At 39.8% G+C, this 16109-nt stretch overlaps 1 protein-coding gene across 1 annotated transcript in view; it reads left to right on the top strand.

Moving 5' to 3' along the window:
• Positions 1-16109, top strand: part of MED13L (mediator complex subunit 13L) — a 2324591-nt gene that overhangs the window by 835147 nt on the left and 1473335 nt on the right. The window contains exon 4 of the mRNA XM_069619219.1: positions 15587-15670. Coding sequence (XP_069475320.1) covers positions 15587-15670 — 84 coding nt within the window. The remainder of the gene's footprint in view (positions 1-15586; positions 15671-16109) is intronic.

Raw genomic sequence — 16109 nt, forward strand, 5'->3', positions numbered from 1 at the left:
CACGTCGGAAAATGGCATTTTCTTCTTTGTATAGATTTAAATGTCAAAACGGTTTGAAAAACAGGTGACATGGACACAATCGGAATGCGGTTTAAAAATGGGCTGATAGATGCACATCACATGGATAATATGAAAGTGAAAGAGTGACTAGCTGAATAACTGGATGAGATTTTCAATGTGAAAGGAAATTCAGTTTAAAAAAGAAAGAGAAGGACACGTTTCACTTAACTAGATTTAGTGGCTAGAAAAATGAAACGCCACCCATTAATAGAAAAGTTATGCTGCAGTTGTAACCCTTCATGCAGTGTGCCTCTTTTTAGGGAGAATTAATTTAATCAAAAATAGTACTAAGGACTTGCACAAGACAGAAATGGGTGTAAGAATGGCGCTAACATTAGGAAATCAAGGACAGGATGCACAGAGCATTCTAACAGTTTTTCATGAGTTATCAGGGTATTGATGGGATTACTTAGAAGGTGGAACAAAGACAAGGTATTAAGATGGGGTATGCTATGTGTTGCTATGGGATGGGGAATACTCCCGATCAGTGCTTGAGTTTGGGATTTTGGGACAGCCAACAGGGTTTCTGGACACCAATGCAATAACTGGTCACCGCGACGGGGCTCTCCTAGCAGAAAACTACAGGGCATGTCTGGTCACGGCACAGCGGCATCCAGGTAGTGGGGTAAAAAGCCGGGACTGGTCACAGGATACTCTCAAAAAGAGTACCACAGCTATTCCCCCATTCTCCCTGAGTTAGTGGGATTTTCAGTGGGGTTTCTTTTTGGATCAGTGGTCCTGCCTGGATAGTCAGCTATGCTCTGAATTGGCAGTTTATTCTGGAATCTGGCAGAGTGAATATACAGATATGCAGGAGCTGGAAAATTCTCAAGTGTGTGTCCTTTGTCTCTGTGAGCTTCCCCTTTTATAAGGCTGGTGACATCACAGGATTTATTTTTGGGGCAGTCTTAGGCTGGACATGCCTCTAACAGGATAGGTCTGCCTTTGTATGTTGCCTCCGTCCTAGAAGCAGATTGGACTGAAGGAAGGGACTCCATTTTATGGGGTGTTATGAGTTACAGAGCCATCCCACAGTTACATTTGCCAAAAATCAGATCTAAATTGCACATTTTTACAGTTGTGGCACTCTTGCAAATCACATAGACAAATTACATATTTCATACAGAGCATGGCAGTCCAACTCCCAGGTCTGTACAACATTTTTTTCGTCCCACTAATAATCTTTGGCGCTTTTCGGTGGGAAATAGTCCACCTACAATTCTGCAATTTTATACAAGTGTACCTATTATCACAGAGAATGTTTGTATTTCATTTTGAAGTTATCTCATGAACACTTGGATGAATGACCTTATTCTACCCTTTGCGTCCCATACATGCTAGGGAAAGCCACAATATCTTGTTTTAATGCCCCCAAAATCATATTTAAACTGTCAAACCTTCGCATTACTGTGTTGTACGGTCACAGAAATAAAGGCTTAGTTCAAAACCGTCTTTTGCCCCAAATGGCCAGCATTGTCTCCCAAATAAGGGCATAACTTCCAAGGTTGCTCTGGAGTTGGCTTTGAGGCTCCCAAGTTGAAGTTGAGGGGCGGTGCTGTTCACAAAGTCACACCTAAGTGTCCTGGAAATCCAGTATGCGAAGTAGAAATACTGCCACAAAGTCTGACGAGTGTGTTACATTCTCCCGCTTAGTCTATTCATAGTTTCCAGATTCTGGTCCCCTTGGGGGAAGGCAGGTCTTGTTCCAGGAAGCAAATGTCCTTTGAAGCCAGGCCAGGAAAACCTGTTCTGTGGCTTCAGCATACTTATTTATGTATTATTTTTATTTTTTTAACCAGAAAGCAAACTGGGGGACTTAAATATCCTACATATGTTTTAAGACAAAAAACCCATCACATTCTGTGCAAAGACAGTGCCTTTATTACACAATTTACTTTCAAACAGACATTTCCTTGTTTGTAAAAAGCAACCATTTGATACGTGGTGAATCCTCCTTTTGCTGTCACTTCCAATGCGGTTTTCTCTTACATCTAGATTCTAAACATTATTTGGAGCCCTAGTCAATCTCTCATACACAGAAATCAGTTCAAGGCAGAGGTCCACTGAAACTGACATAAGCACAGATGTAGGGCTTCTTTTGAAGAGTTTAGCTATGATATTTTGTTGCGGAAAGTCCAGTGTTTTTCTGTGTGGCTGAGAGTGAAGTTTCTTTATTTCACAGATCTTGCCTAGCACAGGCTACCATTCATTGACAAATGTCCCCTCTTCCTGAAGCGCAACCTGAATATGGATGGACATAGCTGTGTTTCACTTTACAAAACTGCGTACTGTTGAAAACGGTGGAAAAGAGCATTGAAGCACAGTCCTTTTAAATGTAAAATATTTCCTTTTTCGATGGGAAATTTTGAGCTAGCAGCAGAACAGCACTGCTTTTCAATTATTTTCTTGGGTACACATAAGGAAAACACTGGCAGACTTCCCCATAAATGCTTGGCAAAGATGGCGCATCCATCATTTACGTAGCTGCAAAATGCAGTTTTGATGCGAGGCAATAGTGCTCAAAGGAGCCGGCGCAGCCATTCTGCTGGTACTACTGAATTTCAGCTTGGTGATGTAGGGGGATTCTGCTGGGTTGGTTAATGTACCCCACAAAACCATGCTGATCTCATCTATTAGAAGCATTTGCATCTGTTTCAGAATTCTGCGTACTTCAGTAGCAGCTTCTGTTGATAGTTTCTAGTACTCTAATTAGTTTTGGTGGTCTATTGGAAGGAGCAGTAGTCGGTGAAAAGTAACACCTCCTATGTTGTAGGCAGCTAAACTTGTGGGGGCTGTTACAACAGCTGGAAGGTTGTTTGTTAACTCTTGTAGGACTTTGCTCATGATTTTTATTAATGTTTTTCCAGAACCAGCTTCACCACTTACAGAGGAGTAGAGGTTTATAATGTTGACAGTTACAAGTTTTACTTTAATGCTTCAAGCCATGTTAAGTTTCTTTAGTCACTTCTAGGAAAATGCTACGTTGCTCGTCATTTAACTGCGATTTCAGTGCTGCCAAGATTTTTTCTGATTTCTCATATTGATACATGGTGTTCTCTACGTCAGTTATGGATAATTCTGCTTCATTTACTATGAGAGGCTCTCCAGTGGTTCTTGGCTTCCTGTAACAAAAGGTTGTCTGCCCTCATGAGTCTTAATTTAGTTGTGCTTGAATGTCTACCTCTTGTTGGCAATCATTGTCCAACGTGTTTTTGTATTGCTTGAAATTGACATTTGTCTTGCTTTCATTTGCATTGAATGCAGCTTCAAATGAGTCATGGTTGCCTAGTAAATCCTCTTTTCTCCATGGTTTTAAAAGTTATAGTAGGGCCATGTGATAAAATTCTCCATGTTGAGGAATTTCAAATGATAACTTCATATGATTAATTAGGCTGGGTTTGGTTAGTTTGACGCTGCTCCCATCACAAGCTGGAACCCCGTATTTCCAACATTTTACATCTGGTTTCACATTATTTTTGTAGGAGAAATTTTGGGCTATGTGGTAGAGGCACATGTTTTCCAAAGCGGTACTTCTGTTTGGATAGTACGTGTCTAATGCATTGTTTTTTTACAATGTCTTGGCCGTTGGGATCATTTTTGGCTATTGTTTCAATGCCTTGGTAGGATTCTAGCACTCTTTTTCTTGATGCAGCTGGACCAAGGCTTAGCCAGACTGTGTTGAGATTTGCCTTATAAATGGTCTGCAGCTTCGTAGCATCCACATTGTCTATGGGAGAGCATATTTATGTCACAGCTGTACAATGTTTGTGATGCTGTTTTGTCAGATATGTCATCCCAGATGTCCTTTAGCTGTTTTCTCCGCTTTGGTTAGGTAAGCTGGGACATATCTTGCAACAGCAGTGGAATTGTCTGCAATATTTTGTATAGCTATGTTTGCATTACACACGAGGGCAATGATTACATTGTAATCATTGATTTACTTTGAATCTTCCTTTATTTTAATGCTGTGTTTTTTTAGGCGGTTTGCCTTTCACACTGTCTGACAGAAGACATGAAGCTTTTTACTTGTCCTTTTGCTGAAACTGGTCTAGGGAAACCAAAGCAGCATTTGGTGTAGTATTTACCTTTGTTTTTATATCTGCGTCAGCAGGATTTGCCACCCTTATGTTTTTGGGAGCGGAAATCTGTGTATGTAGCTCAGTATGTGTGGCTTCTGAAGGCATGTCGCAGGTTATGTATTTGTGAATAAACTGCAAAACAGTGGCATCCCTGTCATGACCAAATTTAGGAGCATCTTTTATCCACAAAAACGTGTGGATGTGTGGTGCTCTTTTGGAGAGAAGAATATCAATCCAGAGGAAGTGTTCCACTTCTCTGAGGGGATGAATTTGTTATTACAGATGAAGTGTAGCATGACAATAAAGTGGTGGTGAATGTTTCTTGATACAGGGTCAAGAGAGCAGAGTTCTCCCGGTGTTTTATGTCTATTGCTTTTTTGTTTCAGTTTTCTATGCGTAGGAAATTGTGCAAGTCATCCCATGCATATTCTGCACAACTTTAAGTTACAAACCATGTGGGTGGGCCGAGGTTCCTAAGCATACACCATACATCAGTGATACGTCGGAACCAGTATTCTTTTGTACCACACATGTTTGCCAAGAGATTTGTGATACTTGACTGCAAAACTTCATCTTTGTCTTTTTATCTTTTGAAGTAGTTGGGTAGGAGACCTGTTTAAAAAATGTGGAGCCTGTTTTCAATGTTTGGGCAACTCCGTAACATAGAGTTGCTAGTTCACTTTCGAACAGGAGGTGGAATATGTATTCAACATTTTGTCTGAATCTGGGGGTCTTCAGCATACATTCGTAAAGAGCAATATTCTGATGCGGTTATTTGTGTGGATCTTTCATCATATATTCCCCCTTTTTCTGTAGGAAAGAGTAGAGGAAAGGCTTGTGCTTCTACACTTTTCTCCCATATGCTGATTGAAGATCCTTTGGCTTGACGCATTTGATATGCTTCTAATGCATTGTCTTTGGAATGTAGTTCGTGAATTGTATACTGGTCTAAAATATTGGATGCACTAGAAGTTCAAACTGGCCAGTTGGAGAGGAATCCTGAATTATTTTGGTTGTTTCCCTTAAGTTGTGTTCAGTGTGTATATCTTTGTAGTACTCCTTGTTTTTGTTTAGATATTGTAGGGCTTTTCTAACTTTAAGTCTACTGGTTGTTTGCCAAATTTTGTTGTCGTTTGTTGTTGCACCATTAACTAGGATAATCAAAGATTGATCTGTTGGCCGTTACATTCCTAAAGTTTCTACATTTTCGTTAAGATCTAATGGCAAATGAACTATTTTGCCACAAATGCCTTTTAGTAATTCAGGAGGAGGCAATTTGGCTGTTTTGGGTTGAAAGCGTATTATAGCTTGAAATGTATGTACTGTTTGGTTTATAATGCTCTCCTACAAATTAAACTGTTTGGAGAGGTTTTGGAAGTGGGAATATTTCCAAGTTATTAGTAAAGGCATCTGATTAATAAGCTTTGTATTACAATATGTGCAAAGTATTGAGGGGTCACTTATTTTGTATCTATTTTCTGTTACTAGATCTAGAGCTAATTGGAACCATTCAGATTCCTCATTGTGTTCTACTTTGTAAGTCATATCTACAGTTTGTGTGCTCTTTTTATAAAATGTTCTGCCACAACACACACACACTTAATTTTGTATCTCAGCAGATGTGCTTTTAAACTTTGCTATTTCTTTTTTGTTTGTTAGAAGATTGTCGTTTGTAATGTTTTCGCCAATGTTCTCTGAAGTTACTGGATTTTCGAAGTAATCTTCACTTCCAAAATATTTACTTTGGTTGTGTTCTATTCGTTGAAATAGTTATTTGGCTGTCCCATGTAAGAGAAAGTTATTAACATTTTGCAGTTGTAAAGCAGGACATTTTGGATAGTATAGTCTCTGCAGAAGATTCCCTATAGTGGAATAGTGTGTTTCTAACATGTTGATGTGTTGGAAGGTGCTTTTGCAAACAGGTCCTGAAATGCAGGTTAATGAATGTCCTTGCAGTCCAGTGTAATTACACACTGGACAGTTTGTTAAATTTTTATTTTAATTTTGTCTTTTACTTTCACATAGTGTTTGAAGAATTGTCGTAAAGATTTGAAGGATTAATTGCCGTATGTTATACATTGAGATGTATGGCCATTTGTAGACTGAACGGATTGGTTGGGCGCAAGGAACAGTTGATTGCAAGTTTGTTGGGGAAGTTTTTTCAATAAGGGTTTCTTGTGCCATAATGGTGTTTTCTAGCATTGCATACCCTCGGCCATTACTATGTATGGCTGTTGGGTTTTTCTGTTCTTGTTTATAAGCCTCTTCATTTAAATATGGTTTTGTGCTGCTTGTGAGAATCCATTCACCTTCATAGAAGTTCGCAAAATGATCTGTGTTGACAGTGCACATGTTTAGAAAAACTTTTTGTAATTTACTCATTAATTTTGTTAGTGGTTTCATTCTGGTTAAAATTAATTTAAACAAATTTCTTTTGAGCAGAATTGCGCTGACAATGAGAGCTTTCCAGGGTTAGTCTTCTGCAGTAATTTGTAAGGGTCGGGCGTGACTTTTCCGCTTTTTTCATAAGATTGGAAAGTACTCTATGGTGGAATTTTTATTTTTGTAAAATACATTTTTGGGAATGCATAAATTTGGCTGTTAACATTGGTAGATATAGTGGTAGGGTCATCAGCAGTTTTATTCTTTATACATTTTTTTATTTCTCCAGCATGGGTACTGGCATGGAATCACATGCTCATGAATATTTCCTGTCGTCAGGCTGGGAATCCTCGGTAAAAGAAAGTTTCAGTTTCGATTCTAAACTGTCTTTCTCCTATAAACCAATCATTCGAGGGCCCTAGTTTTTTAGTGCTAGCTGGTTGTTTCTGCTAGATGTGGATGAGTGTTTAGCATGCTTTTCTTTTTATCTGGTCTATTTTTTCTTTGTTTTCTGCAGAGTTGCTTTTTAGTAGGCATTCTGTTCTGTCTGTTGGGGGGGAAAAAAGGAAAATGTTGGTTTGAAAGTTGTGGAATATATTTGCGTTTATTGTGAATTAGTGTCAATATGAGGGCAGACATAAATAGAGGGCTGTGTGGTTGTGCAATGGGCTGCTAGTTGTGTTTGGGAAGGTTGTAAAAGTCGCTGTGTATGTAGATATGTGAAGGGCTTGGGTTAATGCGCAAGAGTGTTAGTATGAATTACGATGCTTTCAGGATAGTAGCGGTTGTTATGATAAGTGTTCAGTTGAGAATACAAAGAGTCTACATGTTGAGGTGTAATGAATAAGAGTGCATTTCTTTTTATTTACTTGATTTAATTGCATAAAACAATTTTTACAAGAGAGATTTCCAGCATTAAATAAGTCCTTTCGGATTTCCGTCAAGTTCATCTAACATCCGACTAAAAGATTGTCCAGCAGGCAAAACGTGAGAGGTTTTTCTATCATTCGGGGCCGTCAGGTGAGTAAGCAAATACTTCTGAAGCAACCCACCACTGCAATGACCCACAATGCCTTTTCCCCACTCATGAGCCGGCACCAGTATTCATCCTCATTTTAAAAGTGCAGATTTCTGAGTAGGTGTCCTAAATGTAATGAACGAGGGGCTGTTACACCAGAGCAGTTTAACAGGAGATGTTTGATTGTTTCCGTCTTCTCAGGCTGCTTACAGAACTCACATGATTTTACTTCTGACTGATTCCTTCTTGCCAGGATTTCCCTCGTGTGTAGAATGTTTAGACAAATTCTCATGAAATTGTCACTGAGGTTTTTCTCCGGGCATTTTGACAGATACGGGTTTGGATCATTCACTTTAGTCATATAGGGAGGTAAATCTTGCAGCAGTTTTGTGGCCGAGGATTTTTCCAATATATCTATCCAATCTCTCTCTATAATATGTTGTTTAACTTTTACTGGATTGTGGAGAAGTTCCTCTTGAGGGTAGGAGTGATAGAATCCTTGCTGCCCATTCCTGAAGCATTTTGCAGGACCCTGTTTGAATTTCCCGATATATTTCTTTTAGGATCAGTGGAGGAGAAGGAAGCAGCATTTTACGGTATAATATAGTTTCATTTCATGCCACTATTGAGCCCAGCAATTGTAGTGAAAGATCCCTCCTTATCAGAGCAGTTGGAAGGGATTGAGGAAGATTAAGGACCTTTCTCCAATAGAGCCCTTCTAGTCTTGGCCAGAAGTTTGCCAGAAGATTTGGGAGGGCTTCTGCCCTGTAAATCAGGCTTGGGATGACTTTCGTCTTATAGAAAATCAACTTTCCTGCATCAGTGTTTCTTTGCTGCTTTTGTTTAAAATGACACCCAAATATTTAAAGTTGTTCACAATTTCCATTTGGGTGTTGTCCACTGAGCATGAGAATTTCTCCACATTCCTGGTTTTACTTCCAAATGTCATGATTTTCGTTTTTATCAAGATTCATCAAAATATGAGTATCTGTAAGGTAGACATCAAAGTTATTTCTCTACCTCTGGAGGCCTATCGGAGTTATGTCCATGAGGATAATGTTGTCTGCGTATAACAATCTTGATATTTTACTCTTGCCCAGTGTCGGGGAGGGGGGGGGGGGAATGAGCGAACTCTGTCCTAGCAGTCCTTGTAGTCCGCTGTGTAGGCATTATATAGTGCAGAGGCCAAAGGGCAGCCTTGTTTGACCGCTCTCCCCGTTTTAATCCATGCTGATCAAAGGCCTTGGTTGTTCAGGCGGACACATATCGAGGTTTCAGAGTAAAGGGCCTTAATGGGGTCCAGGATTCCTTAGGGGCAGGTGTGTTGGTGTAGTTTAGATCACAAAAGTGGTCTGTCTACCAGATCAAAGGCCTGGACCAGATCAATGAATGCCATGTAGATTTTTGGCCGGCCCTCTAAAACATTTGCTTTTAATGTACTCACAGCTAGAATATTTACTGTTGTCCCGACATTTTTCACAAACCCATGTGATCGTAGATGACTACACAATTCATAAAGACCTCCTTTATAAAAGCAGACCAAGGTTCCATGTTTTTGGTTTTATCAAAGTTTGTGATGCCATCGGGGCCAGCCGCCCTGGATCCGTTAAGAAGTTTTATTTTCCATCTAATCGTATCCAAGTCCAACGGGATTGACCAAATGGCCTTCAGGCTAGCTGGATGAAGGTCGTTCGAGATTTCTGGAGCACCGTAAAGATCCTGAGGGAAATAAATGGTGTTGGTTTGAAAAAGAATGTGTAGGCTACTATGCGGCTACACAGTACTCTTGAGTAACAGAAAGAATACTACTACACTAGTATACTTACTTTGTAGGATGTGAAGAGTGGTATTCTTCACGTCGTCTTCGAGGAGGTTGTTCTTCACTGCAATTGCGAAAGAAGAAAATTAGTGGATATGCAAGGTGATGAAATAATTTTACTTTATACATTTGTGAATTTAGTAGGAGTTTTTGGGAAGAAGAGTTAATAGCATTGGGCCTCATTACGGGTATGGTGGCAACCCTGCCGTCGTTGCAGACAGGTTGCCACCAGATTCCTAATCATTTTTCTGCAGCTAGCTTCATTGCTAATGGGGCTAGTGGTCCTGTGATAAGTATGTCTAACGGGGCTGTAGCAAGAAAGTGTGACGTTTTTTTTGCAATTCAAAATGGAAAATGCTTTTTATAAAGCTGTCTTTTTTGGGAGGCTGTACTTGAAAGTTAAGAAATGGTTTTGTGGATTTATAGCAGCACTGTGCTTAAGAAATGGAGATGGAAAATATTAGTAGAACACTTAAGTGGCACTTCTGTGAAGGTTTTCTTTTGTCAGTACATACATACTTGCAAATGGGATGCATTGTAATGTGTAGTTGCTTATTAAATTACGGTTCTTCTTTTGTATTGTGGGAGCTATGGTTGCACTATTTGCATTAGAAAAGGTGCACTGCACGTCCCGAAATGCATAGAAAAGTGGAGGCGCCAATAAGCACGTACATATTAGAAAGGTGATTATTAGCAAGTGTGAATGTGCAGGAAAGTTAATGAAATTGCACACACTGAATTATTGCAAAATGTTGAACTCGTTTCCATTTTCTTTAATTTATTTATTGAAAATTACACACAACTGTTGTAAATGTGTACATGCATTTATTTGTTTTACTTCAAATGGTGCTGAAATAAATATTGAACGCATTTTTTGCCATTTTTCATTCCATGTACATGCCATGCTTTGGTAACATACATGCAGTTTTCGTTTTGAGTTTGCATTGTGGGAGTTTTAGTGTAACTTTGTTAGTTGGCGAAGTGGTGTTAAAAGTGATAGAATGAATGAAGAAAATGATAATTTGTAGATTATAATGGGTCATATTGGCAAGTATGCATGTACTGGTATTATTTTGAACTTTGACACAGGATCTTGCACTTATACATGCTGTGGAAAGGTTTTAAATGTGTTATTCTTTTCTTTCAAAAAAAAGACAGTGCTGCTGAAATTGCAAATATGTGTTTTGAAACAGTTATGAAAATCCTCACTAAAAGAAAATGTTGCAAACACTGCATTGTAAGTAGCTGCCAGTTGATGTCAGGAGGTGGGATACACGAGAGTATGATTGAGTAGGTTAATGCAGGCTAAGTGGCAGGAATCCTTTTTATGTGCATTTGCAAAAGAGTTGGAAATGTAATTTAAAAAAATATGGATACCTGTCCTTTGTGTTGATGAATGCAGATGTGCTTGAATCTGCAAGCAGACCTCTTGGAGAGGTTTACATTAGTTTTTGATGCACGTGCTTGCGAGTAACAAGAGACATTGTACTCCGTGTTCAACAGTACATCTGAAGTGTTAGTTAGATGTTGAGTTTTTGGATGTGATTGGTGGATGGGTGTGACTGCTTGAAGGTAGCCAATGAAGGAGTGCTACAAAAATTAAAGTGGTAAGGAAAGAAGGGCTGTTAAGGTGTCCACGGACAGGGCGTGCAGCATCCAGGTCTTTAAAGGATGGCCTTTACATACAGAGCACTGTTACCCTCAACGGATAAAGGTTGACTGCGTCATGTATGGCCTGCAAGACTTCACAGGGATCATCTGCCTCACAGGAGTGTTCCTTGTGGTGGCAGGAGTGGATGATGAGGGTGTGGTAGTGGCTGTCAGCCTACTCATCCCTTCGAAAGGTACGACCTTTCACATGGCTCCCTTATAATTTGATCTGAGGTGGCGCCGCATGGAGGTGGTCCCGTAACTGTACAGACCCAGTTTTCCGAAGCGGGGCACAACCTTGCACAAAGTGCATCTAACCTTGTCCGCCCAAGCCTTCGGTAGACTCCCCAACAGTGAAAGCTGCCACACCCAAGATTCACATTGGTAGCTGAAGAGATGGACTTCAAGTAGCTCATCCACCTCTTGATTCACCTCTGTAACACCACACCTGTTCCCCTCTCCTGGCACTCCAGATGGTGGTGGTGGGGCAGCTGCAGTAGCCATGGAAGCAATTCTGTCTAGAAGCAGAAAGCAGAGATAGCAGTAGCCCAAATCAGCAGCAGGTGTTCTCTCCTGGACAGCCAGAAACACAATGAGGAGCAGTAGTCGGTGGGTCCCTTTTAGAGGGACTGTCCACAGACAGTTGATCCACAGATGGGGCTTAAAAAGCTAGAAGTTTCCAGATCAACTAAGACACAGTCTAGGAGTTCTGCAAGGGTGAAGTTTCAACACCCTGGATTGGCCAAAAATACACTTAAACTCTCTGGGGTGTATGGACACTGTCTACGGATACTCCCGATGCGCAGTGCGGGTGCGGTCACATGTCTACGGACCGGACCGCTGTCCTGCAGACACTTATTGTGCGGGAGACGGTGTGCGCATGCGTGCTAGGGTCCGTAGGACTGGGGTGGAGTCCCTGAACTAATTAAAAGTGCAACACATGCGAGTGGACATGTCCGGAGAGGCGCGGTATCTGGTGGCACAGTGAGATCAGGTGCGGGCCAGTGTCTGCAGGACAGGAGCAAAGTCCCCGAACTAATTAAAAGTGCGACACCACAGAGCAGACCTGTCCGAACAGGCGCGGTGTCTGGCTACTCCATTTTGGTTACGGACAGCCCCGACAGTCGCGCAGTCCGCGGACTACAAATTGGTCTTTTTTTTGTTTTTTAAACGCAGCAACAGTACACACACACATTTATTGAAAACAAAAATATACATCCAATTAAGAAAGAGATGGGGAATCGGAATGGGAAACATATATGGGAGGATTCGGATTTTCTACACACTGTTCATGAGGGGAGGATGGGATTGAGGTTTCATCATAGCATCTTTGGATTTAGGTAATTTGATGGGTATGATTGGTTGGGATAGGGTGAATTGGCACAGGTACAAGTCGGTCAGTGATATCAGTTATTTTCTTTGACATGATTTTTAACAAACCTCATCAACTGTATAAAACAATTTACATCCATTTTTTCAGATACAATTTAGTTCCTTTTCTGCGTTCAGAGTTGGGTGCCGACTGCGGCCATATTCTGGGTCATTTCATTGTAATTTGGGCCCATTTTCTTCATTTGCACTATTTACTGTTAAAACGAAAACCATGTTTTAGTGACTGCTCAACAAATTACATCACTTTTTCTTCTTTAGAAAATGTATTCTGTACCATTAGAGTGGTTTCCTTCACTCATTTCGTCATGGGGGAAATGTTCCTCCAACCACTTCCAGGTGCTTGCCATTCTTTTGAAAGAAAATACTGCTATTTCTTACAAGTAATGTATACATAATAAATTGTGATGTTACAGAAAGAAATATAGTGCACTATTTTTCTACGGGTTTCTTCTGGCAGATCTGCCAGCTGCTGCTCAGTGTGTAAGGAAGGTTCCACTGAGGTACTATTGTTAGGTGTACAGTTAAACTTTGTGCATTCCATTATGTTGTGCAACCTATGACAACATACTTTTGGTTTCTCGAGTACAGAATTTCTATACATATTTATTTTTGGATGTGGTACATAATCTCTTAAAGTTTCATGTACATGTTTTTGCCCGTTGCAGGATACAACAATGTAAGGTAAGCTCTATGCTTTTGGGCAGTGTGTAAATGCTGTCCGAAGTCTGCGGACAGTCACACAGTCGGCAGACTCTGTGGCTATCATGTTTGGGCCAGGGGTTCAGTATGATGTAAGGGACATATGGAAAAAGGGTATCCTGGTAAAAACCCCATGAAAGTCAGTGAAAATCTTTGTTAAAGGGACGTGATGATTAATTTGCACTAAAAAATTCAGTGAAAAAACTTTGTTTAAGAAATATTATGGTTAAGTTGCACTAATCGTAATGTACGTTGGTCACACCGAGTTACTTGGAAGAACCCAGACGTGGACACCATGCTCACTGTGCTCAGAGGCACGGCTCCACCTCAATGATGAGGCCCAACAAGGCTGAAACACGTGTATGGGGGTTGCTGTTGGTACTCTTGTTCTGAAGGGAATTGCCATAGCATTTTGGTGCTGGACTGCCCATGTGGGTGGGACAAAGACTGATATGCACATGGATATTTCCCATCTGTGAAAGGTACAGTGAGAAAAAAGCAATTGCTGCGAACTCTCAAAGTGGGGGAAAAAAACACAGAACAGGTTATCATGCCATGTTCTTTCTGGAAAGGAGCGCCTGCTACATTTTTTGAAAATAAGGGGATGTTATGATTAAGTTGCACTAGTAACCTATCAAATTCAGTGAAAACTTATTTAAAGAAACGTTATGGCTAAGTTGAAACGTACCAAAATCAGTGGTAAAAGTTTGTTAAATGGATGTTATTGTTACAATTAAAACCGAAAACCCCCTAGAAATTCATTGTAAGGTAAGCAACCATAACACGGGCCACCCTTGTGCACTGCTAAGACTAACACCCACGACATCAAAGATGACATCACAATTTTCAAGTCCTTACAAGGGGTTCTGTTTATAATGTTGGTAGCAAGGTGTTAGGCGTGATTGGGAGATCTAGTCAAAAGTACTTAACATATGAACAAATTTACTTATTAAAAGAAAATATTATTAGTGTTCCTGATACAAGAAGCTACTCATACATGCACATAAGAAATGGGTGCAGCATACACTGTACCAATGCAATATTTTTATTCTGATAGTTTTGCTTTGTAAAATTATTAAATATATGCTTGCAGAGTTTTCAGTAATTTTAAGCATGGAATGCAAAGGTAATAAATCAATATCTACTATGCATGTTTGTTACTATAAACAATACATATAAAGACCCACAATGCATACAAATTAGAGGTGTATACTGGCAAACTACAGTACAGAAGATAAACCACATTAATACAAAATGTCAATAAAATTATAGTTCAATATGTAGTCAAATTGTGTGTAAGGCCTGCTTATTAGCCATATCTGTGCACTATGAGCTGGCGGACACCAAACCATAATCCAAGTACTTGTATAATATAGAAGAAGGTTTACGTCTTCTGCATATATCGCAACTTCTCCATTTAAAAATGATTACAATCGGTGAAGAAAACAGTTTTGTTTTCATATGTTAGTGAACAAAACCAAGTGCCCCAGATTTCTGATGTCCGTGATGTCATCCTTGATGTCCTGGTTGTTAGTCTTAGTAGTGCACAGTGGTGGCGTGAGTTATGGTTGCTTACCTTAACATAACCAGCAAATTGTCTGGGTTTTTTCGGTTTTTATTGTAACATCCCTTTAACAGACTTTTTCCACTGATTTTGGTACGTTTTAGTGCAACTTAACCATAACCTCCCTTTAACAAAGTTTTTTCACTGAATATATATGTGTTTGTATTGTGTTCATGTATTCCCTTTCATATCCAGCTTTGTGATTCCGGATGTTCTCCATTAATAATGAATTTTGGACACCCACCTATAGGGAATGTTTTTCAAATTACATATGTAGTCTGTCATGCCACTAATCAAAGTAGTGCACATATGTTGATGTATTCTGATTTAATTGATCACAATACTAAGTCAAGTGTTTTGCATAATTAATGGTTTTAGTACCTATTCCTTTTGTCATTTTTAATAGTTCAAATGGCGTGTGTGTGCTTGCACACATAGGAGTTTCCATGTGGTGTGGTCATGCACGCCAGAATTTTTACACTGCTTTGCAGTATACTCTGGTCCTAGCCCCTCCTGGGATAACATCCCAGAATTATGCAGGCAAAGGGGCTATGGACTAGGAGTACCGTTATCCTGATGGCTAGAAGCGTGTACCATTTGATCCAACTCTGGATTAAAAGTCTTCCAATTGAATGTTTTTATTCTTGATTGATGAACTCTGATAGTGCTTTCCTCAAGACTGACATGCTCGGAGTAAAATGTTAGCATTGACTGGGACAACAATCCATATATTAGCATGCTTTGCTAATTGAGGCAATATAACATGATTGTACATGTGAAACTATAGTAATCTGCATAGGTGTCAAATTGCAAATGTGGGGAATCTGTAAATTCTAGGGCTGTACTTTGCAATGCTTGACTCAGAAAAGTTAGCATGATATCAAAAGCTACTCGTAATTAATGACCATGAAATTATTTTGCAGGTGCCTGATGGATAAAAGGTTTGTGAGGGTCGGCAAATGGTTTGTGAAGCCCTATGAGAAGGACGAAGGGACTCTTAATAAAAGGTAAAGACCGTTGGTCTTAGTAATTAAAGTTCATGAAATGGTACTTCCATTTGTTGATCTCATCCTGAAGATGGATTTATTTGCATAAAATGTGTTCATTTCTGCTGTTTTTTTTGTGTTGGAAAAATCTTTCAAGCACTTCATAAAAACCTGCATATAGTTCAGTTTAGCTCAAGCGCAAAACAATAGTTTACCTGAAGTGATTACTTTTTATTGCTCTACTTGGTCACTGCTTGCGCAACTGGTTTTTAGTATCTTATGTGGTTTGTACATAGAGGCAACCTGCAAGACCTAGTTTCTGTATCATCTCTTTCCCCATGTCATGACATGCATCCCCTTTCTCTTATATGCAAACCCTCTTCAACCCACTTCCCATCTGGTAAATACAAATTGACCCCACCACCTTCAAGGGAATTCCCCCAGCCTCTTCTTCAGGTTC

The sequence above is a fragment of the Ambystoma mexicanum genome, chromosome 10 (assembly GCF_040938575.1).
Source record: "Ambystoma mexicanum isolate Mex_15411 chromosome 10, UKY_AmexF1_1, whole genome shotgun sequence".
NCBI classification, from domain to species: Eukaryota; Metazoa; Chordata; class Amphibia; order Caudata; family Ambystomatidae; genus Ambystoma; species Ambystoma mexicanum.